The sequence below is a fragment of the Berghia stephanieae genome, chromosome 1, assembly GCF_034508935.2.
Source record: "Berghia stephanieae isolate SIO BIC M18660-M18661 chromosome 1, UCSD_Bste_1.3, whole genome shotgun sequence".
Lineage (NCBI taxonomy): Eukaryota > Metazoa > Mollusca > Gastropoda > Nudibranchia > Aeolidiidae > Berghia > Berghia stephanieae.
The window spans coordinates 37,177,017-37,204,516 of record NC_088360.1 but is presented as its reverse complement, the minus strand read 5'-3'; the positions used below and the strand labels follow the sequence as shown (position 1 = coordinate 37,204,516).

At 35.3% G+C, this 27,500-nt stretch overlaps 2 protein-coding genes across 4 annotated transcripts in view; one reads left to right on the top strand and one right to left on the bottom strand.

Moving 5' to 3' along the window:
* LOC144973394 (uncharacterized) overlaps positions 1-13,861 on the top strand; it is a 20,960-nt gene extending 7,099 nt beyond the window's left edge. The window contains exons 2-4 of the mRNA XM_078915768.1: positions 6,776-6,921; positions 7,738-7,992; positions 10,466-13,861. Of these exons, the coding sequence (XP_078771894.1) occupies positions 6,776-6,921; positions 7,738-7,992; positions 10,466-10,962 (898 nt within the window). The 3' untranslated portion in view covers positions 10,963-13,861. The remainder of the gene's footprint in view (positions 1-6,775; positions 6,922-7,737; positions 7,993-10,465) is intronic.
* LOC144973406 (uncharacterized) overlaps positions 11,322-27,500 on the bottom strand; it is a 16,801-nt gene continuing 622 nt past the window's right edge. Inside the window, exons 1-4 of one of the 3 annotated variants that reach the window (XM_078915795.1) lie at positions 23,287-23,452; positions 18,526-18,652; positions 16,845-16,959; positions 11,322-15,378 (exon numbers count right to left, since the gene is read on the bottom strand). In XM_078915795.1, coding sequence (XP_078771921.1) covers positions 15,280-15,378; positions 16,845-16,959; positions 18,526-18,652; positions 23,287-23,317 — 372 coding nt within the window. In that variant the 5' untranslated portion in view covers positions 23,318-23,452 and the 3' untranslated portion in view covers positions 11,322-15,279. Of the gene's footprint in view, positions 15,379-16,844; positions 16,960-18,525; positions 18,653-23,272; positions 23,453-27,500 lie in introns of those variants that run through there. The other 2 variants (XM_078915817.1, XM_078915806.1) reach the window with 2 other exon arrangements.

The following is a 27,500-nucleotide window of genomic DNA, read 5'->3' as shown; positions in this document are numbered from 1 at the left end:
ATCTATTTATCTATCTAGCTGTCTACTTATTTATCTTTCTGTATAGATCTCTTAGTCTCTCTCATTTCTCTCTCTCTCTCTCTCTCTCTCTCTATATATATATATATATATATATATATATATATATATATATATATATATAGTGTGTGTGTATGTGTGTATGAGAGAGAGATAGAAAGAGAGGGAGAGAGAGAGAGAGAGAGAGAGAGAGAGAGAGAGAGTATAACCGTCAGATTTATAACAAAAGCCATTCAGTGGTCAAGACAGCCCCAGGCTGAGGTGAATGGATTGACAAATGACAGACTCCCAATGGATGTCACAAAACTGATCGATCAAGTCTGACGGACAAGCGTGATTTGGAATACAATATAACATATTATATATACTCAAAGAGAGACCGTATGGGTCTCAAGGAAACAACAATGGAAAACATTCCAATGTGTAATTCTGGAGCCCTGGATTATGTTTTTTGTTTGTTTTTAAGGGTTTTACGGCGCTTGCAACACATTAAGGTTATATCAGCGCCAGTAAAAAGGAAGAAAATGGGAAAGTAAAAAGTTCTAGAATTACAATTGAATCATCCAAGAGAAAGTAAGACATAGGGGAACTGGGAACAAATAGGGATCAGATGTAGAGAGCATATCACCAATGTACTTAGTTTGAGATCACCTATAAGTCTCATCCGGACACATGCACAAAATCCAACAAAGAGGAATACACTCAAATGCTTACATTATACATTAAAAATAACAAATATAATAATGCATAACAGAGAGATGATTTACAAGGAAAAAAATATCATCTCCGAAAACAATGACTATGCATTTGACTGTTTCCCTCCCAGCCAGGACCCCGACCAGGGCCAGGAAAAAAACCAAGTAATCTCATTCCAAGACAAAGACAGAAAGCATGTTGGAAAACAGATATAAGGGGATAGAAGACACAGTATGTACCTCCCTGTCCGCTATGGGAGGTCAGGATCCCCACCCAGAGCCCTGGATTAACATAACAAAAAAAAAAAGCAAATACAAAATAAACAAAAAGAGACAAAACAAAGCAAAAACAAAAAGTAAAAAGAAAACAACACCCTCCCCCCCCCTTTTTTTTTTCCCCAGAAAAAATAAAACAAAACAAAACAAAAATATAGAACGAAATGAAACAAAAATAACCCGAGAGTAATTCATTACGGCGGAAATGGGATGTTCATTGATAGCTTTTCTCTCTTTCCATCCATTTATCACATACGAGTTGTTTTGTTTGGTTGCTTTGTTTATATGTTTGCTTTGTTGTTTTTGTTTTATTTATTTATTTGTTGTTGTTGTTGTTTTTATTTATTTATTTATTTTTTTGTTGCTGTCTATGTATCGGACTGTATATGAGATGCTTTCTATCTCAAAATTGTAAACAATTCTGTGTTTCAGCCTCGCGTTTTAACAAGATGTGTTACAATATTTGGACAGCTGTGAGCACTGTTAATGATGTATGGCAAAGTTATTTTCTGTAATTGGATTCAGTAGTCTGATGTCACGCCGCCCGGCAACGGCGGCCATCGTGGTTCTAAACAAAGAAAGTCGGTACTTTTTATTCTTCATCGTGGCTAGAGCTTCTCGTATGTCTTGTGATCAGAATGTATAAAAGTCAAAACAGAATCAGATTAATAATGTTTTTTTCTCCTCTGGATACACGTTTATGCTCGTCGGAGAAATATTTCATAAGGGCGTCCGCCATTGTTCCGATAGTTTAGAGCCAGTTACTAAGTTACAATTCGTCATTACGAGGGAAGTGACGACATGACTGTTGAAGCGTATTGCCATACAGACGAATTTGTCTGTCTTTCTTTTCACTTAACACAACTATTTCCTTTTTTAAACCAATGTAAAGGGATGCTGAGGGATAGGGGACGAGCGGCACAGAACCATTTTGAAAAGTCATTATCCAACGAACTTGAAGCCACATACAAATTACTGTTATAAAAGACATGAAAAACTGATCATATTTTATTCTGAAGTTTGTTTCCGTGATTGCGATCGCCATGTTGCATTTGGTTACATAATTGTTATAATGTTAATTTAATTTACTTAGTTACAAGATTAATTGAAAAAACTGGGTATCCTTTTTATTCATGAACAATTATCTTATGACTTTTGTCAGTGCATATGATTTTGTCAACACAATGTTGACTGAAGACAGTTAAATTAAACTTTATTTCAAGAATATATATAATTATGAAAATCGCTACATAAATTCATAATTAAATTTTATGTTGAAGATAAAGGGGTAGATATTTTTAAATGTTTGAAAAACTGCATCTGAGAAAAAAGCTTTTTTTAAAAAAAGAATAGAAAAAAAATCCAAATTAGTTACATTGAAACATAAATTATAAATTTCGTAAAAGAAAGAAACAGAAGTAAAAAGGAAAGAAAACATCGATTCTTTATGTTTGAGTCTCGAGAAATAGCATGAACCCATTATGACCCGATGGCCCACAAAGTGATATTTCAGGGTTATTTTATTCTGTCGATATTTTGGTTGATTTTTTTTTTTCTAGGGCATAGGAGGGGGGGGGGGGGTGTATTTTTAAATGGGTTTCGTTCGAGTTTGGGGGAATGCAGCAAATTCCAAATTTGGAAAGATGAGAGAGAGAGAGAGAGAGAGAGAGAGAGAGAGAGAGAGAGAGAGAGAGAGAGAGAGAGAGAGAGAGAGAGAGAGAGAGAGAGAGAGAGAAAGAGAGAGAGAGAGAGAGAGAGAGAGAGAAAGAGAGAGAGAGAGAAAGAGAGAGAGAGAGAGAGAAATTGTAAATAATCCGGGGGGAAACAAATTTGACATTTAAAATTTCATTGTTGAAATGATTTAAAGACGTGAAAACATTCACGGGTAAAATGAACTTGCAGTTGCATTTCTATAATCATATAACTAGACGAAGTAACGGATCTGTAAATGTTACTATGTACACAGTAGATAATTACCAAAGGGCTGTGACCGACATGAACATATTTGCAGGTCTGTTAAACGGACGCATTTAGGGTCTTGTTCTAATATTGTTGTAATGAATGGACAGCATTTTGAGTTGGTTTGTGAGTATTTCCATTACAACAATGAGACCATAACAATGTGGGTGATGAGACCTGCAAAAAAATGCTGGGACCTACAACATATGATGTCCTACATCTCATTTACTTTACTTACTTATCCGTGGCCTGCGCCTGGGTCTACGCGCAGAGGCCATTTCCCTCGAAATGACGCATGGTAACTTAGTAACTGGCTCTAAACTATCGGAACAATCGCGGACGCCCTTATGAAATATTTCTCCGACGAGCATAAAAGTGTATCCAGAGGGGGAAAAAACATTATAAGTCTGATCATGTTTTGACTTTTACACATTCTGATCACAAGACATATGAAAAGTTCTAGCCAGCATGGAGAATAAAAAGTACAGATTTTCTTTGTTTAGAACCACGATGGCCGCCGTTGCTGGGGTAATTAGTATAAGCATAGTTCTAATTGCCCTACAGTAAGGATATGTAGAGACTTTTCCCCCTATTACAACGACAAGACCACAATAAGTTGTGACCTATTTCCTAAAGATAGTACTATATCAAGGTGTTATTTAGGAAAATTGCCAAAATAAATATCGATGGAACAAACTGGACGTCACTCAGCTCTTTGCTATTGTTTTAGACAGCCGTTGTATGATGTTTTCAGTAAATTCTATCAATAAGACCATAAACGTTCAAGGTTTGCACATAGTTTTGAGTTGTGAGTATCACCTTAACGCATACCATCAATAGTTTTATACAGTGCGACTAGAATTTCATATTTTTGACCATTTTATTTTAAAATCTCGTCTATCGTGGACTTTACTCAATATAATAGCAGTTTGAGACGATGGGTCACCATTGGGTTTTACCGTACGGTTTTACCACAGTCGTAGTCTCGAGACAGCTCGAGCAATGAAATTGAATCATAACATGTTGTAGCTTGAAAGAATGACTGATGTTCTACCGATGCTTGTGTGTGTGTGTGTGTGTGTGTGTGTGTGTGAGAGAGAGAGAGAGAGAGAGAGAGAGAGAGAGTGGACGTATACGCACGTGCGTTTAGTAATCGAACGATTAATCACACTAACCTAAATGGGCATTGGCTACTTTAAATCCCTGGACAAACTTTGTGAATCGCTCGCAAGTCCAAGTTCCACTCGAAAAGGATTGTAAAGATTGTGCACGAGGGCAAATCTGTAGAGAGGGTTGATTTAGTGGATAGGGAAACAAAGACAGCGTGGTTTGGCTTTATTGTCATGATAGAGTATTTATCTATCTCACACTCACACACACACACACACTCACACACACACACACACACACACACTAATTGAAGGGTGTCCTAAAAGACCTAACAATCGGGCTGTTTTAGAGCGAACGCTTTTAAAAAGATTATACTCTTCTATCCGAGAAAAGTACTCTACTGCTAATGGACATGCGAACACATTGGTATTTAACTTCAATTGTCGATCAGTAAATTACACTAAAGAGGGAGGATTGCCATCCTATCGTCTCTATAAAAAGTAGTAAACAATAATAAATATAACAGCTTCAAGAAAAAAATATCAAACGTTTCGGGCTCAAAGCCAACAACAAAAAATACAATGAAAACATATCATCGATCTATTTTTTTTTTAGTAATGTATTTATCTTTTCATTGTTTATTTTTAAAATGTTTTTGTTTTTGTTTTTTTTGTTGTTGTTTTTTTTTTTTTGCTTTTTTGTGTAATGTATTTATGTTTTCATTTTTTATTTCTTAATTATTTTTTTTTCATTTCTTGCTGTTGGCTGAAGAATGGTTTTGAGCCCGAAAAGTTCTGTGTTTCTCTCCTTTTTTTCTTTCGAAGCTGTTATATTCATTTTTATTTTATTACCATTTACAGTCCATGGCTTCTAGCAGCTTAGTATCACTTAGACTATCGTCTCTATACAAACTTTGTCAACAAGTAATTGGTTCGGATCCCACTCAAGAGGGAATGTCAGGATTATGAACGAATGACTTAATAACAGTCAAGAGGTTTGATTTAGATGTAATGTAAAAGAAACAAGGACAGCGTGATTTGGAGAGTTTGGTTTTGTTTTCACAGTGTGATGGAGTATGTACCTACCATTATAGTAATTAGATATTGCATAATATTAGGATAGGTTAAGTCCGACGCACACATATTTGCAGGTCTGATAGATGAACGGAATTATAGGCTTGTTTTAAGCTTGTTGAAATGGAAATATTTTGCGTTGGTTTGAGATGTACCTATTTCCATTGCAATTATGAGTCCATAACAATTAGGTTATCAGACCTGCAAATAAGTACAGATCGGTAAGTCCTTTCTTATAATATGTCTCTAACTACAAAAAAAAAAAAAAATCGTAGAGTCATCCTTTTGGTTATTGTGAAATTAGCCACCACAATCAAACTTTAATCAGTTTCTTTATGATAAATTATTAAGAGTATGGACCAGCACAATACATGAGTACGTATGCCCCTTTAGGTCAAGTAATCGGAATATAATAATAGCGTCCTGTAATAATCAAAGCCCGAAGAAGGGGGCGGGGTTACAAGATAAACAACCATTGCTTGAAGCAAACATGTTGGATTGAGTCTGGCGGGAAAGCAAAATAATGATTAAATGAAAGTAAAACGATCTTAACCATACCATTAAAGCCGTATTTAAGATTGCTGACAATCGAACAATTACCTCTCTAATTACAACAATGGGTATTTTCAATAGAAGTGATTGAGAAGCATGGGAAGTTCTTCAAAGAATAGTCCGACGCGCATGCGTATAAACGTGAATTCACTGAAATGTAAATCACGTGAAGCGACAATGGCCACTCTGATTGCCCAACGCAAACTTTGCGAACCGCTCTATAGTTCAAAGTCCCACTTTGTTTGGATGGCGTCGTGAATGAATGTGCAGGAAAGACAAATCCTTCAAAAGAATTGGTGCAATGGACAGAGAAGCAAATACAGCTTGATTTGAAAGTGTATCTAGTTTTTTTTTTTTTGTGTGTTTTTTTTTTTCCCCTCTTCTTTTCCATTTTAGTGTGTTAAAATAGCAAAGTGATAAAGTAAAGACAAAGCCTTGCGGTAACTAATGTTGCATAAAGGAACATATTTGTGGAATAAAAAATAAAATTGGTGTTGTTTAGAGAAAGGTGGTGGCGGGAAAGCTATAAATAATAAAAAGTGAATGATACCCACAGAATTACCGAAATCCGATCTATTGTCTCAAACATAAACGCGAATTTAAGTAAAAGAAAAAATTAAATGGGTGTAAGGGAAATAACAATAACCTTGCCGCGTCGACAGCAAACTGTAAAGAATAATTTTAGAGCGTCCATGATTCGGATTATTACACGAACTGAGAATATTGTCATTCAAGCAAAATTTACACGGCTCTTGTTCAACAAAATATGCTTTGAGGGACAATGACCACCCCAGGAACCAAATATTTATGTAATATAATAAATGAATCAATCAGAACAAATGTTAAAAACAAAACAAAAACAACTGATCCCCCTGACATAAAAAAATTATAGTCCCCTCCATAGAACAAAAAAAAAAAAAAAAAGAAAAAGAAAAAAAAAGATGAAACAAAACAAAAGAAGAACAAAAATCAACACCAGAAGAAACACAAAAGTTTCAAGAACAAGATATTCCTTATCGGGATATAATTATCAGTTAAATTAATTATTGAATATTAATTCGTTTTCTTTCTTTTTTAAAAATTAATTTTCAGCAAATCCGAGGATTGTGAGCTTGAGTTATTAAATTTGGAAGATGTGGTGAAAAAGTATGCAATGTCCTTTTTAGATTCGGACAAGAAAAAATGTGCAGATTTAGACAACCCTACCATAAATTGGGATTTTATGCACATAACACATGGTAAGTGATCAATTTGTTGGTTTTTAAAATGTTTTCGCTAATAGACAATTACAGCTTCTTTTATTTCAATGTTATAATTATTGTCATGACCATCATTGTTTTTTTTTTTTTAATTTTAACCCTGAATTTGATTTCATATAAATGTAAAACAGCTTGAATCTTCTACTGCTACCTTTAAGTAGAGATGTAGATACTGGAATGTATCTCTTTATGCTGCCGTACTCTTGAAAACCCCATATTTTAAAATTTGGCCAGCAAACTCGTCCTTCAAATATCGATCGATTTAAATGATCCTCATCTTGGCAAAAACTCTCAAACCTGGGACTTCGCGAGAATCAGGTGATCTCTACTTATACACATTCATTAAAAGAAATGATTCACAGAATAAAACTATATTCTATCCCACTTTTTGACAATGATAATCTTTAAAAATGGTTCATATCTGAGTCTCTATCGAGGAAAATGAGTCAACCTTGGGCTTAGGCAGAACCTAGCCGTTCGCACAGTATTAGGACAGCAAACTTCAGACAGGGAAAATTGGATTGAAATTAAGATGATACACACAGAGTCCCTTTATTGCTCTACACGTGGTAAAAAATGGCCAGATTTTTTAAAAATCAAAAGAGAGAGAGAGAGAGAGGTGGGGGGAGAGAGAGTGAGAGAGAGAGAGAGAGAGAGAGAGAGAGAGAGAGAGAGATGATGATGATGATGATGATGATGATGAAACATGCAGTAGAGCTAAATGACTGAATAATACATACACTTAGAGCCCATATCTGCTTGTCTATTTAATTCTATTTATTTATTTTGTGAAAGGAGAAACCCAGTACGTGAAAAGCACCGATTATGGCGAACCTTCAGCCTTTGCTTTGTTCACTACCAACTTTGCCAACGACACCCCCAAGACCCAGACCTACTCATTTCGCACAGAGCGGCGCACGAAATCCACGTGTAACGTCACCTTCAGTAGAACGTACACTTTTGGAGCGAGTCTCAGTCTGAAACTGTCTCCACCCACGCCTGTCATCGGTGCCAATGTTGGATTCAAGAGAGACGTTACCAAGGAACAAGGTCGGTAGCTATGCTTCAATCATTGCTACTTATAGTTACATTAACATAGACCTGCCTACTAGAAAATTTTAAAATGCGTAATTTTTAGAGATAAAAGTTGAAGTCGTGATAGTTAATTTAAAAAATCAACTACCCACTTAAGGAATAAATATAACTTTAAAATCTATAAAACTATATAGTTTGGCACCAAATTTCATTTTCAATAAGTTTAAATGACACAGAGATGCTCATGAACTGAAATTCTATGAATTTTTGGTAATAGTAATAGTAGGCAGTCCGCATTAATATCAAATAAAGTGAGGAGAGAAGTACCAGAAGACAATGGAGGATACAAAAAACTTTTTTGCAGTGATGGGATCCGAACTCAGGCCAGACTGATGGCATCTTCCGTCTTATTCCACAGTGTCCCACTTTCAGCCATGTGGAAAGGTCAGACAGCGTGGGCCAGTGGCACGCTCTTTGCTTCTTTACTTACTTAATGTTATGAAATTATTAACGTAGGCAGTGCTGTCATCTGGAGAGGCTGAAATAACTAAAGACAGGGAAATAAAAAGTAAAATGCATACAACTTGGGAGTTCTTGTTACACAGAAATAATCCTGTCCAGTGCTCGTTTTTATTAAGGCGGGCTAGCGCTTTGTCTCTGACTTTAGTCAAGGACTTGAAAGAAAAAATCGCTTTTATGTGAGCTGACCAAGCAAGTTCCAGGCTAAAATCAGGGCGCCTTCGGACTAAGATTTGCAAAATTTTAGGCCCTTGCTAGGCTCTGACTTTATCGTCGGCCTAAGACTAGTTACTGATACATCATAGAGTAGACAAGATAGCAGCCTTTTTCAGATTAAGAGATTTTCGAATCGGAAGGAAAACGTCGGTTAGGAATGACAGAGGCAAAAAGTGTCCTGTTGCTATTGACACTGACTTTTTTTTTTAAAGTGTAAGAAACGTACAGATCGTCGAAAGTACACATTGCTGTGAGTAAAAACTTTTTAAAAACCCCAACAAAACAACAACAGAATCTAATAGGGCTCGTAAATTCCGAGCGAAGAGTGAAGTCGAAGGGTTCGCTTCAAAGAACAAAATTGTTAAAAATAATAAATAAATAAAAGACGATGAAAAGGTAGAATGAAGACAATAGTTATTTTGATGGCATTGTAACTGACTGAAATAATCTTATTCATCAGAACATACTTTCCGTTTTGTTTGTTTGTTTTTTGTTTTGTTCAATTTGTTCGAGATTCATTGATCTAAATATAGAATTATCCGTTGACAGTCAATATTACGTGACTTGATTCATCATGTGGCTATGGCAAAGTTAATATATATATATATTTATATACCGGACGTGTTGCTAATTTCCTCTTTGGGAATCTTTTGCGTTGAAGAGTGTGAATACTGGTATCTTACCTGCCATCCTCTACTAGAGAACTTGTTGTTACCAGCACAAAATACCCGAAGTAGGCAACGTCTTTACAAAGCCCAGCTCTAGGCAAAAGCCCAGCTAGTCTGAGACTAGAAACGCTCATAAGAACCGATTTTTTTAGTCACTTGCTTCGCTCGGGCTTAAGACTAGCACGTCTCTTACTAGACTGGTGAAGGACTAAATCTAGTCACCTTACATGAAAATGGGCCAGGGTCATGAACACTTTTCCACAATGTTGGCGTTGGACCAAATAAAAACACCCACGCACATATTGTATCTCTACACCCTCTCCTTTTTCACACCACACAATAGCTTATTTTCAATATATTATCTTAATCACTTCCCTCTTCCTACGACTCCATTACTCCTTCCCCATCCATCTTTATTCCTCACAATTATTATAGACACGCAGACCACACACACAAACGCGTGTGTAAGCATCTCTCTCTCTCTCTCTCATTAAATCTTTCCCGCAATTACTCTAACCTTTTATCTTCTCTATCTCTCTCTTAACACACTCACATTGCTCTTAGCATGTAATAATAATAATAAGGCAAATCATTTATACCGCGCCTATTCCATACAAACAGCTCTTGGCGCCTAAATAATCCAAACAGTTTACTTTATACTGACACTGAAATTATATCAGATTGTCCTAGGCGATGAAAAAAACCCAAACCCTCTTTTAAAAAAAACAACCCAAAAATAAACATGTATATAGAGCAAATCTGCTAAACATGCTCAAAGCGCTTTACAAGGGGTCCCCAGCCAACTACAACACTTAATATGTAGGTGATATTACAACCCCCCCCCCCCCTCCCCCTCCCCGACAAGACAACGAGGTTAATGGCGAGGTACTCATTTTACACCCGAGTACGATGAGAGGATTTGAAATAAAAGCCTTTTCCAGGGACTTAACTACGCTCCGCCCAGAGCGGGACTCAAACTCATAAGAGTGTTGCAAGTACTGATGAATCCTAGACCATGTCTTTTTTTTTTTTTTTAAATACGTCTTGGAATGTCAGTTAATAAATCTCTTAGTCTTTTATTGCAGGTGTTTCAGATTCAACTGAACAGGAATTGACTTGGTCAGTGGACAACACAATCGACGTGCCATCGGGCTTCCAAACCACAGCAACTCTACACATCAAGGAAGACAAATATGTAGGAGATTTCACCATTAGGTGTGTGTTTGAAGGCAAGGTTATAGTGACTTATAGAAACAAGGAGACAAAAGAACATTTGAAAACTGTATCTGCCTCTGTAAAAAGATATTTCGAAAATTGTAAGGAGTTCACTAAAGACAACCGTGAAAGGCCAGTGTTCACAGTGAGAGGAGTCTGCAAATGCAAGTACGGTGTGGAGCAAAATGTGACTTTGAAACAATCCAAGATAGATAGATCATCGGCTGCCTCTGCTGACAGCACTTACCCACCCCCACCTGACGCAAATGACACTAGCGCACATCCACTTGGTGCTAATGGTACACCCATGACTGATGCCGATAGTATTAGCATGTCGTCTGATGCCAACGGCACTGATATATCCTAATTTTGTTAAAATAGACAACAAATTACAGAAATAAGCTCAAGTCACTTTGTAAACCCATGCATTATTACTTCTTTCAAGCACACACACAGAGGGGTTTATTTGGTTTACACAGGAGGAATGAGTGTTACATTTGCATCTGCATGTAGCAAGTTGAACCAAATGATAGCGAGAATTGACAATGACAAAATCAGTGTGTTAAGCATAAAAATAAATAATAGTAATAATACTAACATTTTCTGTTTCGAATGAAAGTCATTTACTCATATGGTGTGAACAAATTCACATTTCTATCTTCTTTCCTACATCTTTGAATAAAAAAATAAAATACAATACAATAAAGTGACATCTAAACAAATATACCCATTTCATCAATTTTATTCTTTAAAATTCATTCACTCAATTGCTGTGACAAAAAATTCCAGCACACTAATTTTATCAGCATTCTCATGCTTATAATAATTTGCATAGGAAAAGGAGGATTTGCAATATACAAGGCCAATTAATTAAAAACATGACTAAAACTAAAACTAAATAAATATTATACAGGGTGTTTATTTTATATACTACCCGATAAAGAATTGAAATACCTTAAAAACTAGAAATGTCTAGTCTTTTGCATAGTCTTCGACTACTATTATTCAGGTTTTTTGTGGGAAAAATTTCAGGAAGATGCTATAGCTGTTAAAATACAATCACACTTTTTGTAAAAAGGGAAAAATTTGACTCAGGCAATTTTTTGACGCAACATAAGAAGAAAAATCAATTGTATAGTAAAGTATCTCACTATACATTTTATTGACTCATTTAGCCACCTCTAGATTTAGGTATTAATAAAGAAAAATAAAAAAGCGTCTGATCAGTTTTACACAAAATTTATTTAGCACACAAGACAGGGCTAAAAAATCTCTACGTAGGATCCTTCATTCTCTCTCAACGTACCTAACCGCTTCCTCAACTCTCTCCAAGTGTTTTGTAGTATTTCCGTTGTGGCTCTGATGTTAAGCTGTGTGTACAAAAATCCAATGCCATCCAAATTTCAATACTGTTGTTGTATTGAATTCACATTTGGTGTTTTTTTTAAAACATATTCTAGTTGGTACAGTCTTCTTACTTTTGTAGATGATTTGAAATCATGAAGACACAAAAAAAAAAAACTTCCACTTTTTCTACGTCGTCTGCCATTTTTTTGTTGTAAAATATGCATCTTCCATGGTTTTACTTTAAAACAACATAATTCAGAAACCAAATTTTATGTGCAGATAAAATTTATAATATGACACAAAACTTGAATAATATCTTAACAATATGCAATAGACCTGTAAATGAGCTCTATAAAAATTGACTGAAACTGAAACTCTTCGTAATTCGTCGTAGCGGTAAAATTCAAAGAATCCAAATGAAAGGTAAACAGCAAGCTCACTGGAGCAAGGCAATGGCAGAAAAATAATTTGCGCGATAATTAATTAGGCTACTCACCATTGTTCTTTATAATAAGGTACCCAATCAATGAAGAAACTTAGAAATGGTCAACCAGTTTGTTTACAGCATGAAGCAATCGAGATGTGCTTGTAGCAATCATTTAACTTTCGATTTGAAGGTGTCTACATAACGAACTTCCGGTGTTCGAATTTTTCTTTTTCATATTTTTCCTGTCCTTCAAGTAAATGTGGTCAATTTTGGCTTAGACCAAACAGTGAAATTTATCGCTCGGCGGCTCAGTTAAAATTGGCTACGACAGGTTTGGAAAGTGAAAAAATAATTTCACGAAGGCTGTGTGAAAATACAATGGTGTCTGTTCAGACATGGCAATTCTAAAAAGCGTCGCTTAGCCTTGGCAATATATCCATCGTTAATATAAACGGCCCATGAGCTATGCATGTCGCTGTGGAACATTCCTAATTAACCTTACAATCAATCGACTACGATTCATGAATTCTTTCTTTATTCAATTCTTTCTTCCCTTTTTAAAAATATTTGAATTTGACGAATTGACTGATTTCAGTTAATTGACTGAGAATTTACAGCAAAGAAATCAGATGTTTCTAACAATTTTAGATTTTTAGCTATTTCAATTATTTATCCAGTAGCCATTAAAAAAAAAACACCCTGTATATCACGACTATATATTACTGAAAAATAAAATAAAGATAAAAAGGATTTATTAATCATTGATAAATAACACATCTTCATACTTTAATACAAAAATTGATATCCTTAGCATCCTTAGCACCTTGTAAACAGTGGATAAACTTTCACATTTATTTTTAGTATAAACACAAGTGCGACTTAGAATAATGGCACTTGCAACTTTTGGAATTCCAACCTAGGAGAAAGCAACTTGCAATGTCATTTAATTTGCGAGTTAAATGTTAAAATGTAACTGTTTGCAGTGATAGTTTGATACAGGCATCGACATTTTATGGTTTCTATCCATTTTATTGTCCATTAAACGAAACATGTCGCGATGATTATAAAGTAAGCTTAAACTTTGAGAAAATTTAACTCACACTTATCACTCATGAAATGGTATCAGAGGCAGACTTGCCAATCCCATGCCTGTCCAAAGTGGAATCAGGAACTTAAAAATAAGAATTTGGCTTTTAAACCTTCAAATCTCTTTTATTTTTATAACAAAAAAAAAGAAAAACAAAATAAACCAAAAAAAAAAAAAAAAAAACTTCGCCCTTTGATATTACATTTTGCCTCGAAATCTCATTCAAAATCCAAGTTCGAAATATTGAATCAAAATTCAACTGTGATTTACCAAAATCAGTCAAGCTTTATTATGATAATGTCAATTTAAATTATTTTTCACTCATTATAATATAACTTACAGATGCATTTCTAAACAAAACGAATATACTTACGTTGGCCAGAAAAAAAGAGGAGGGGGAAGGGGGGGGGAATAAAAAAAAAAACAACTGAGCAGTGAAAGAATGGTAGAAAAGTAATCCAAAAATCATAAAGTATCGGTTAGAAGCAGAAAGTGTGGCATGCTTGAAAATGTAAATATTTACAGCAACAAACTAAATAAAATGCCATATCATGAAGCAGTAATGTTGTATAATCTGCGATGCATACATTCTAATTAAACTATAATGAATATCATATTGTCTTGAGTAATTATAAAAGTAAATCATAGCATATAGATCAACGTGATTTTGTTAAATTAAATACATAATTGAGTATTTAAAAATTTAATTTAAATTATGCCTTTTGCGCCACGATATCATAAGATATCGTCGCCTAGGCATTCCACAAAGGAATATAGATTACTCATCAAACAAGATGTCTGACGTCAACAGGATTCACCCATGTTGTCCAAGTGAGCAAATTGTGGGTTAACAATCTTGCTCAAGGAAAAAAAACGAAAGTGCCTGAAGCGGGGCTCGAACCCGGGTCATCCGGATCACAGTGCAATGCCTTAAACACTCAGCCACTTTGCTCCCATAATTGAGTATAGTTAATCAAATTCCTCCCAAAAATTCATTTTTATCAAATGTAAAAAGTCACAGCATAAGAGATATGTATATATAAACAGGAGAAATTATCCTAAAAAAAAAAAAAAAGAAACGATGCTTATAAGAGTCAATGCAAGAGATATCTGTGGTTTTGGCTTCATATTAAAAAAAAAACAAAAACAACAACAACAAAACAATAACATTTTTTCAAGATACAGATCTCAAATGATAGAAATACATTGGAATGCTAATAAAGCCAACACTGCCAAATCAGAAAAGTTGGTTGACATTATCATTTATCAATGGAACACACTTCGATAAAGAACAGGAAATTTGGGACCAATAAGAGGTGTTGACATTAGGCAGAAAATAAGGTCTGAAAAAGTGTGTATGGAAATAATGCCAGACAAAGCAATAAAGAAAATTCCAAGAAAAAAAAAGCAGAAGTTAACTTTAATTACTTTAATTGAAACTCTTGAAAGTACAAAGTTGGACATGTCAAATGAATGTACATAGTGAATATTATACTACGAATATTGAATATGTCACTGATTCATGTATTAGATATTTAATCTTCTGAAATCGTAATTTATACTCAAAATCGTTAAATTAAAAAAAAATATTGTTTAGAAAACTTTGAAAAATTATTATATCTATTGAGAAAAGTTTCACAGAGCAGTTAAAAATGTTAAAAACCTATTAGCTCTTAAACGCTATGACTATGATACGATATGATATGAGTTTAAGGGTGCTGACTTTATGCAGATTCCACTGTATATATATAAAAGCAAAACAAGTTGACTGTGGATCTCATTGTAGACTAATAAATCATAATATTCAATGCACAAATAAACTGTTAACTGTCTGCTGTTTCCAACATATCCATTGAAATCTCTGCCTCCCAAGACCTTTCCTCTTTCTTTTTCAACCAGGCAAACAGAAAGTCATCTTCAACCTTGTAAGAAAGTAGAGAAAATATTACTTGCAGGCCTAAAATGAGCATTAATATATTGAGATAACTAATTTTGAAATTTAAAATACCATAAAAAAACAGAGTCAAAGTAACTTTTAGAACAACAGTGAAAAAAAAAGCTGCATGACTATATATTTTACAAGTTTACAGTGGATTTGATTTAAAAACAAAACAAACAACAACAAAAAATCCAATAATTATGATGTATAATTTTAAAAAGTTCTAGTATGAATTAAAGGCCAAAAAAAATATAAAAAATTGCTGTCCACTACATGACAAACGAAATCAGCATTAACAAGAGCGTCATCAACCAAATTGTGTCTTTAGCATTCTCGACTTGTCATGATATAATTTTTGCTATTGCTAAGTTCATTGGAAAGGAAATTGATTCCTGTTTAACAACCTGAACTTGCAGCAAAGATAAATATTCAAAATCCCATATTTAACAAGATCTAATAATAAGTTGGACGTGTTCTGCAATAAAGCAGCGTCTTGCCCAGAGAAAGAGAAACAAAAGCCACTGCCATTGTCTATTTCACATTTCAACTCCATTCTGCTGTTTTGAATGTTCATTTAGGCCATGATTTTAAGAATCTAATATATTTCCTTGAAGTTGATTCACCATTTTATAGACCTGTGAAATACCCAATGATTTAGTTTTTCATAAAATTCCTCTTTACTCTCTTAGAAATATGAAAAGTTTATTTTGTTTCTCTCTTCGTGCGGCTATGTGATCTTGTGGTATGACAGTCACTTTTGGATCGGTAGGTCCTGGGTTCGAGCCTCGCTTAGCGCATAGTTGCTCTCACCACACTCAGGTGTAAAATGATTGCCTGGTCATTAACAGCGTTGTCTCAGTCCGAAGAAAAAAGGTAATATTGCCTTACATGTCATGAACTACATGTTAAGTGTTGCTGTTGGCCAGAGACCCCTTCTAAAGCGCTTTAAGCAAGTGGTTTTTAAAAAAAAATTCTTGTCCAACAATAAAACAATTTTAATTGATATTTACTCAAATCCAGAATTTCAAAATTGAAATCCTATACTTTTAAAATAGATTTCCAGGACCAATTTCTTTTTTAAAAAAGGTCACAATATATATGAGGTTTGAGAATGCATGTGAAAAGGGAAAATGTTGCATGTGAGAGAGTGACAATGCTCGATATGAAAGAAGAAATCATATTAACATGCATTTATTTCATTGATCATTGTGAAATACCATTTTGAAATATGACATGAATTTCCACCTTTAGACAAATTTTTTTAAAATAATAATGTTGTTATCACCATTTTAATATTGTTAATGTTATTACTATTCTGATAATCAAATACTTATATTATGATTATTGTCATTATCATCATGTTATTTTTGTTACTAGGCCTTGAAGTTTAAAAGTGCTAAGAGATGTACAACCTAGAAAACTATTGCTGTATCATTAAATTGTACTTACAGTAAAATAAGATGCTGAGGGAACTATTTCGTATGGCAATTTAGCAATGAACGGTTTGTAAGCTTTGTTATTCATATCGCCTTTTTGATGACCACGAACAATGACACTGAATCCCCTGCAATGAAAAGATTCATTTAAAAAAAGGATTTTAAAAACTGCATTTAAGGGTATATATTTTATAAAAATTAATATCTCATTTCAGAAAATACATTATATACATTTGTTCTAATCATTAAACAATTGAAATTGATATCAATAGCAGTAAGTTTTCATGAAAATATAATTTCAAATTAGACTGCATGAGTAAACTTTGCTAAAACTTTGTTGCAAGTCAAGCCACTGTTGCGGCTTGACTATAGGTCATGGAGTAATAAAGTCTACATTGATGCATGACATGTCTGTGAGAAGAAAATTGATTTCTACCATATTTCTCATTACAAAAAAAAAAAAAAAAAAAGCAATAATATACACCTTTTACCCCTGAAATTTGATATTTGATATACCAGACACAGTGCCATAGTAAGAGCTAGAAAATAAGATATGTCAACAGGTAGAAGAAACAGGGCAAGACAAACAAATCAAATTAACATTTGGTATGCAAACCGTTGTGCACTGGTGAAACGTCCTTTTATATTTGGTCAGAAAAGTTTTGCTTCATATATCAACCGATTTTATATAGAATGAAGAATTGTTGACATGTGGAGGTCTTTGTAAATTTTGGATCTGGGAAGAAAATAGCCTTCTGGCGACATTTTATCAATATACAGAGAACATAATAATTAACCTTTTTTATGAAAAAAAAAAAAAAAATGCTTAGACTTAGAGAGAAAAAAAATTGCAACACCTGACATTTTTTTTCTTGCAAATGTACTATAAGTTAAGTATTAGATATTTTGTGTACATGTATTTGCTTTTTATTCTTTTTCCCCCCTGGAATAAGCAGTTGTTTTCATTAGTGCAATGCATTATCATCTGCAATTACCAAAATGGTTGAATTCAATTCCACACTGTCATGGAGTATTTAAGTCTACATTGATGTATGTATTGATGCGTGACATGTCTGTGAGAAGAGAATTGATTACTACCATATTTCTCATTACAAATTTAAAAAAGTACATCCATATACTTCTTTTACCCCTGTGCTTTCAATTTGATATTTGGTATAACAGACAAAGTTGAATTAAAAGAATGGTAACAAGTCATTCAAAACCCCATGTAGTTGATTTTTATCAATAATCCCTATGCATTATAAAAGCCATTAAGTGATATTTATCTCCAACAATTTAATTTAAATTAGGCACAAGTGACCAAAACCATATCTGGAATGATCTCTGGATTTATTATTAATATTTAAAATGAGGCTTTCCATTAATATTGAAAAAACATTTAAGTATATTACTCATGAATAATCAATTAAATTAAACATTGAAGTACTGGCAACCAGAAGTAAATGATGATGACAACTGATGATGATAATGATCTCGTGTCCAACATCCATCCCTGTACAAAGACGCTTTAACCACTGTACAAATTTGCAATTGGAGATATATAAATGTTAGATGTGTAATCATTCATGATTTATAGATTATCCTTACAACAGAAAACGTTCATTTATCACAGTTGGATTCTTCAAAGCAACAAAAGCTCGTTTTTTGTTTTTAAAAAATTAAAGTCAACTTACCAGTCATGAAAATTTTCTTCACTTATATCAGCATTTTTACAGACGGGAGGAGGGCCTTGATTTTTAGCTTTCATTTTCTCAATCTTGTATTGAATTCGAACATAATTGTTTGGCATCTCATCAGCACCTGCAAATTAATAAATAAATGATGTAATAAGAGCATCCGTCAATAACCAAGAAGTGTCTGTGATAACTAATCAAACGGTCAATGACAAAGTAGGTCAAATTGGAACTCTTTTTGACAATTTTAATTCAGTTTTGAATTCTGGTCTTTTTTTTTTTTTTTGGTGCTTTTTTTAGTCACTGCTTGTTGCTCTCAGTGAGATCTTTCTTTTTTTATATTCCTCTTGAAAGTGGTCTTAATTCTATCGGAAATAAGTTTGCTACTTTGACTTAAATCTGTTCAAGCAAGTTCTTTAATTGCTATCCTTTTCTTTTCCTGGCTCCTAAAAGTACAGAAAGTTATTTAAAGCATGAAAGTATTGAAAGCATGGATTCTTTTGGTTGATTGTGGTGTCTCCAAATTGAAAAAAAAAAGAAAAATTTTGTTAAATATATGAGGATTTATGTTTTTATATCCTAATTTTATCAACAGTTATGTTTAGAAGGGAAAGGGGAAGAAATAATATTAATAGTAATAGAGTCAACTCCGCTTAATCGCACACCCTCGAGAGTTCTGGTTAGTGTTACGATTAGGAGTGTGTGTGATTAAGCAAAGAAGCTAAGAATAGCATCTAAGCACCAGCTTTCATGTGCAATTCATGTAGGACCTTCCAGCTCTTAGTTTTCTATGGGTATGGAACCGTCAAGACATGTCCTCATTAGAAGTTTGTTTTTGTTTTTCTTTATTTTGTTTGTTTGTTTTTTACTTATTTCATTTGTGTTTTTTGTTTTTTCTTTTCCTTTTTTTATTAGTTTAATCAACAACAAAATGTGACATTATTGTTTGTAAGAATAGTAATCGCTAAGCGTTGATCGCTTTCTATTCTCTGCAAGCTGTTTATAAACCTGTGTCTCCAGTCTCGCCAATATTGGTGGATCATCTGTCAAGCATTCTTCTTTAATGAAGGAGTCTAGTTTGTTTACTACGAGGGCTCTTTCATAATTAACCGAAAAATGCCTGTAAAATCCGCGTTTTTTATGCTATCAACAAAATTCTTGCACGTGTTCAAACCTTGACTCGTCCTTCATTTCTCTACGTAACAGCCAAGTCTGTCGACACACTTCTGCCAACGCCGCACCATGGTATAGACACCCTCTCGGAAGAAATTTCCGTCAAGGTTTTGTAGCCATTTCCGCACATGGTCAACAAGCTCTTCATCGACATCAAAGCGCTTTCCTGCCAGCTCACGTTTCAGTGGCCCAAAGAGGTGATAATCAGATGGTGCGAGGTCTGGACTGTGTGGTGGGTGTGGCAAAATCTCCCATCCATATTTCTCTAGCCAACCTTGCGTCACTCGTGCTGTGTGGGGTGTAGCGTTGTCGTGTTGCAAAATGACCCCGTTGGTCAACTGCCCTGGGCGCTTTCTGCGAATGGCCTCCCTAAGCTTGTCAAGAGTTTGGCAGTACCTTGCAGCATTGATTGTTTCTCCAGGTTGTAAGGTTTCGAACAGAATAACACCACGCCTGTCCCAGAAAACAGTTCCCATTATTTTCTTCCCGACAGGTGAGGATGGATGTTTCCATGTCATCGAATCTTGCTTTGTTTCTGGGGTGCAATGGTGCAACCAAGTCTCATCACCGGTGACTATGCTGTCAAGAAAAGTCACATCGTACCCTAGAAAGTCTCCGCCGGCGTTGGCAGTATGCCCGTGAACTCTGCGTGAGCTCTTGCTTCTTTTCAAAAGTTCCCTGCAGATGTCCAATCTTTGTTCTTTATGATTGTCTGTCAATTGCTTAGGAACCCATCTTGCGCTGACTTTTCTGTAGCCAAGTTCATCAAATACAATTCTAGGGGCAGAAGTTTCCGAAATTTCAAGACTGCTTGCGATTTCATGAAGTTTCAACCTCCTGTCTTGACGAATAAGCTCATCAACTAGCTTCACATTGTCTTCTGACGTCGCAGTTATCGAACGCCCTCTCCCTTCCCTGTCTGTCAAGTCGGAATGGCCGGCTTCAAACAAATTACACCAGTGATAGACTTGTGTACGGCTTATAACATGCTCACCATATACACTCTGAAGTTCTTTATGAATTTCGGTAGGATTCAGACTTTTGGCGTTCAAAAAACGTATGACAGCTCTGATTTCCTCCTTTGACCAAGTTTCAAGGTGGGCCGCCATCTTTAAAATCGTCTAGAAATTCATTGTGCAAAATGATGCACTTCATAATTTCTGGGAATATCCGTAAGGAAATAAGGAATATCATGACGTTTACAGAATTAAAAAATCTCCACTGGTTGCTGAGCAATGGGCATTTTTCGGTTATTTCTGAAAGAGCCCTCGTATGTCAAGTTTTTCAGTGTTTGTCAGGGGTTGTGTGTCACATCCTGATGACTCATCCTCATCTTATTATCCAGGCATTGTCTTTTGTGTGGCAGAACAGAGTCCAGTAGCTCGTAAGCTGTCAGTTCACCGCTGATCGGTATACTGTTGTCCAATTAAGGTGGAATCAAGGTGTCGAGCGATTAAGGAGGTGTACGATTATATAGAAACAAATTCAGTTTTTCGGGAATATGTAGCGTATAAGCAAAGTGTGCAATTAACTGATGTGCGATTAAGTGGAGTGAACTGTTGTAAATGAGTGGTGCCACTCTACTACAGAGCTACTGATAACATTATTTTTACTGGGCCTACAAATTTGAATCAGTCATTGAAGCAGTCTTCATTTTTTTTTTTTCTATTAGTATATTACTCTGTCGTACTCTCTTCATCAGTAGGGACTTTCCACCTGACAATATGTACCTGTTGTGGTAATGAGCCTGAACCGCAGAGCATTTAGTTGAACAGTGTGTTGTGACAAAGCTTCCGGGTGGGTTTGCGACGATGCACGAATGCCGTACGGAATTTGCTGATTGGGTCAATCATCATAACATAGTTGTGTAAGCACCATTAGAAGCAGCTACTCTGGAAAAACACATAATATTAAAAATTTGTCCAGAAAACGTGTCCTTCAAATATTGATCGATTTAAATAACTCTCATCTTGGCAAAACTCTCAAACCTGTGCCTGCGCTGAAGTCCTGGATTTGAGAGTTTTTGCCAAGATGAGAGTCATTTAAATCAATCAATATTTTAAGGACGACTTTTTTGGCCAAATTTTAAAATATGGGTTTTTCCAGAGCATTAGTATTAGTATTAGGGTTAGCTCGAGGTACGAGGGATTTTTTTTCGATTAAGGCCAGTTAAAGTTAAAGGAATACTTTGGGTTGCTTTCCTGTGAGGAGGGCCTCCCACAATCAACCAGTAGATTTTTGAAATCGCTGTAATTATCCCCAAACACCTGTCTGGGGATAATGAAAATTCGTTATCCCCAGACGCCTGTTTTACCAGAATCGACGTTGTGGGTTCGAATTCTGGTTCCGCCACTTTTTTTTTTCTTCTTTAAAAGTCCCATCCATCCTCCCCCCACCTCTTTTTTTTTTTTAAACTCTCTCTCTCTTGGTTCCTTTCTAGTTTCTAGCAAATTGTCATATTCGTCCCCTTTCTGATCTCAAAAAGTGTCTAAAAAGACACTGAAACAAAAACAACAAACAACGGAATGGTGTGTCTTTTAAACACCAAAATAATAATTAAAAAGCAAACAGAAATATTCAGAGAGCGACCAAATGGTCAGATAGAGGAGAAAAAAAATATTTTTTTAAAAATAAAAACAATTTTAAGAAATTCATGCTCACAAACGGAACAAAAGGCCAAACAAAAAGGAGGATGGATGGGACATTTATCCCTTGCAACGTTCTGTAAAAAGAAGACGGAATTTTAAAAAAAAAAAAAAAAGTGGCGGAACCAGGAATCGAACCCACAACGTCGATTCTGGTAAAACTTCCAAGGCAGACGACTAAACCATTCGGCCATGAGACCCACTTCAAAGTCGACGCATATTGTGTATATGTAGTAACGACTGATTTAATGTTGTTTAATTTTATGTTTTTATAGATATTTTATTAACTTTCCTTATTTCTATTCTATGTGTATTTGGAAACATTCCATATTCTGGAATGTGGACAATTGTTTAAAAGAGCGGAGTTTCAAATATGTGTCTGGGAATAACTAAATTTCGTGTCTGGGGATAATGACAGCCTTTTGAAATCCAAAACATGGAATTTGTAACCCCTTCAACTTCAACTGTGCTCAGACAAACATAGAGTAGTTGTTTATAAACAACAACCTGAATGAAATCGACCTCTCTCTAATCATTGTTATTGGTCTTTTATACTAATAGCTATATTTTTTAATATTAGATATTTTATAGAAGATATTAGACTATACTTATTAATTATAATTATACTTCTACCACCATGAATATGAGTATGAGTATGAGTAATGAGTGACTGGTTCTTCACGTTATTCATATTATTACGGTTTTCTCGATCAGATTATAAACGCTATAGTTACACATAATTTTTTGTGTTGGATCTATTAATCAAGCGGTAGAACAGCGGTTGAAGTATAAAGAATAAGTATTCTGTAACTGTAATGTAAGAGGTGAAGAGGAGGAAGAATGGTGAAGTCAGAAGTGAAGAGAAGATATAAATATAAGCCTTACGCATCGGCGAATTCAAGTAAAGAAGAATAAATAATAATAATAACTTTTGAATTTTCACCTCTACCAATATCTGTGATCAGATTAGCCATAACTAAGAGATTTAGCCGATGTGGGGGATGACAAACTAAACCTTTATGCCACTGAAACAAAAACAACAAACAACGGAATGGTGTGTCTTTTAAACACCAAAATAAGCCAAACGCACAGGGTTGCCAGATTATTTTTCAACAAAATGCCAGGGGAAGACTCAAAAAATGCCAAAACACTCAAAAAAATGCCAAAGTCTGTTGACTCCCACCCCCACTAAGAAAACTACTCACTTTTGATAGACAATTTACTATCATATCCTGGTGGCTTGCGTGTTTCTTTCTTTTCTTTATTTTATTTTTTGTTTTGTTTTTTTTTTGTTTTTTTTTTTGAATTATACTAAATTTCCTGTTGGGGTAATTATTTACCTACTGACTACTAAGTGGAGTGCTAAACCACTACACCACGGTTGGATTTTAAGAATGAAAAAGAAATGTGAAGATGTTTGTTTTACGCATTTAGAAATAATTAAGAAAAGGTGTCATTTGAAGTATAATATACAAGAAAAGAAAATGCCAAATGAAAATGCCAAATGCCAAATGATTTTTCTAATGCCAAACGGTTTTTAAAAATGCCAGATTTTTGGAATCTGGCATTTAAAATGCCAAACTGGCAACCCTGCAAACGCAGTGAAAGGGACAAGGGAGATCACCCTGATATTTTATTTCATCAATTATGACGTACTTTTAACGTATAAATCTTTACTTACCTTACTTACCCGGGTTCCATCTCTTTCCAGAGGTCGGATGTCATGGCTTTCCATCCTTCACGGTCCATTGCAGCCTCGTTACAGTCTGCCATGCGCCGTCCTGTAGCTTCCTTGATGCCATCTGTCCAGGATTTCCTTTGTCTTCCTCTGCCTCTCTTTCCTTCAATTCTTCCCTCCATTATCCTTTTTTCGAGACTATCATGTCTTCGCATATGTCCAAAATATGACAGCTTTTTGTGCTTCACAGTCAAAAGAAGTTCTTTTTGTTTTTGGCCCATTAGGTCGAGGACTTCGATGTTTGTTTTTCTTGCTGTCCAAGGTATTTTCAGTATTCTCCTGTACGTCCACATCTCAAAAGCTTCAATACGTTGTTCTTGTCTGTGCGGTTAGTGTCCACGTTTCACAACCATAAAAGAAAATGGACCACACATAGCATTTGGTGCATCTCATTCGTGTTCTGATGGAGATATTTGTGTTGTTGAGGATTGCCTTTAGTTTCATGAACGCATTTTTGGCCAGCATTATTCGTCTCCTGATCTCTTTGTCAGACTTTGCATCGGATGTTACCAACTGCCCCAAGTACGTGAACTCCTTTACTTGTTCCACTGGACACTCTTCTATTTCTATATCTATGTCTATGGGCTCTTTCTTTTTTGTTATCACCATTGTTTTTGTCTTCTTCGCATTCATGAACAGCCCCTTTTCTTTACTCTCTTCGTTCACTTTTGAAATTAGCTTCTGTAGGTCTTCCTTACTTTCCGCCAACAGGACAGTATCGTCAGCGTAACGTAAATTGTTGATGTTGTGGCCACCAACCTTCAACCCTTGTGCTGTTTCTACTTGCCGAAATATAGACTCTGTGTATAAATTAAACAAGCAAGGAGACATAACACATCCCTGGCGCACTCCTTTCTTGATTTCAATTGCATCTGTTGTATCTGCCTGCACTTTTATCTGAGCCTTTTGCTGCCAGTACAGATTAGCGATTAGAGCCACATCATTCTCTTCCACACTATTGCCACAAGGTCCTGGATAAGTTTCTGATGACTAACAGAATCAAATGCCTTTGAGTAGTCGATAAAACAGGCATATATGTCTTTTTGGACCTCTAAGTATTTTTTGACAGGATTTTTAAGTCGAAAATTGCCTCCCTGGTGCCACTGTTCTTTTTGAATCCAGTTTGCTGTTCTGAAATCTCACGATCTACTTTTGACGAGATTCTTTTCAGGATTATTGTCAGGAAGAGTTTCAGTAGATGGCACATAAGACTGATTGTTCTGTAGTCCGAACACTCAATTGCACCCGCTTTCTTGGGTAGCAGTATGAAGATAGAAGTGCGAAGGTCTTCTGGGATGTGCGTTGACTCGTATATTTCATTCATAAGGTCCGTTATCACATCAACACCAAATTCACCCAGTGCTTGCAGCATTTCTGTTGACACCCCATCTATTCCATTTGCCTTCCCTGTTTTCATGCAGTATAGGGCTTTCTCTACTTCTGATCTTAGGATTGTGGGTCCCCGTAGAAAGGACTGTATATGGTTGTCACCTCTGTCCGCATTGAATAGCTCCTCCACGTATTCTTTCCATCTATTGGCGATTTCTTCCACCTCAAAGAGGAGTCTACCTTTATCTTTATCGTACTTTAATTCTTAATCCATTGAATTAATAGGCTTTTGTCGAGGTATACCTTATTTGTAGGTCTGATGACCCAAATAATCCCTATAACAATTATTGTTATAGACTTATTGTTGGAAATACTCTCAAACTAACGCAAATTATTGTACATTCCAGCAATGTTAAATCCAACCCATGGTCGACTAGTGTACTATAGTTACGTCATGATCCAACCCAATGCGTTCGGCTGTCTCTTCTTACTCATTGAATCGCAATTGAAAATGGGTTGATGGTTTGTGATGATACGTGAAAAGTACTTGTCAAATTCCGATGAAATTGAAACATAAATAGATGAAATGTGGATAAATACCTAACCTTATTAACGGCAAAATCTCTGCTCTTGATAGTTTCAGAAATATTTCACTCAAAATGGCAAACATCTGTTTTTTAACAGTGTTGTAGTGATCGTACGAGTTTTGTCGTTTGACATAATCTAAAATGACCTCTTGCCAACTTTCAGACATATTTATTGATAAAAAGTAAAAAGCGTCGTAATGAATTTTTAAAAACAGCATACACGAAATCGCCGTGTTCCATATTCTTCCTTGGATTCGCGCCACTTCGGGATCGAAACAAGGCCCAAAGATTTCCGTGAGATCGTCATTGCTACATCTAGGCCTTGTGGCGGCTATGTGGTCTAGTGGTATGACACTCGCTTTCGGATTGGAAGGTCCTGGGTTCGAGCCTCGCGCTCGGCGCATAGTTGAGTCCTTCGAAAAGGCTCTTTACTCACATTCGCTCACCGTACTCAGGTTTAAAATGAGTACCTGGCCGCTAACAGCGTTGTATATGTTCGAAAAATTGTAATATCGCCCAACAGGCGTCATGTCCCGCCCTACATGTTAAATGCTGCTGTTGACCAGGGACCCCTTGTAAAGCGCTTTGAGCACATTTAGTGGATATTGCACTATATAAAGCTCAATTTTTTTTTAAATGTTTTAATTATGATCATTTTAAATTTAATTTTAGGATCATAACCTCAGTCATACGCACAGATTGGAGCAGACTTGACAACAGCCGCTTTTTTTTATTGGCTAATGGCCGCCATCTAGTTTAAGATGTAAGCAATAATCGGATGAATCGAGAATAGAGAACGGTCGACAATATATTATGGGGTTGCCCGAAGACTGGCAGCGTACAAAGACTTGGGAAAACAGTAAACATTGGCATTTCGGGGGACAGAACAGACGCTTTGTCAGCAAAATAAAAAATAAATATACAAAATGCATTGAGGATGAACAAGGGGACGAATAACAAAGGATGCGGAAACTAAACGACGGCTCGGCCTTCTTCGTGTTCCAAGTATTCATTTAAATCGGGATAGAGTGGGGACATAAAAGTGTAAGAGGTAACCATAGTTTTGCAATTTCACCCATTCGGTCATTGACCTCTTGCAACATCGCTTGATTTTATAACGAGATCAAACACAGTAACGCTCGCCCACAGATGTTGCACCAGATAAAACTAGACATTGTTACCAGGGAGGAAATAAACCACTTAGTGACTTTATGATTGTTACACATCATGTTAGCACTCTAGCATAATGCTAAAGACACCATTCTAGTCTGATACAGGGTGACCCCCCCCCCCCCAATAATAATAATAACAATAATAATAATAATAATAATAATTTTAAAAATTAAAAATAAAAATAAAAACAAACAAAACAAAACGAAAATAAAAACAAAAATTATTTTTAAAAAGATAAAAATAAATAAATAAAATTATATATATATATATTATATATATATATATATATATATATATATATATATATATATATATATATATATATATATT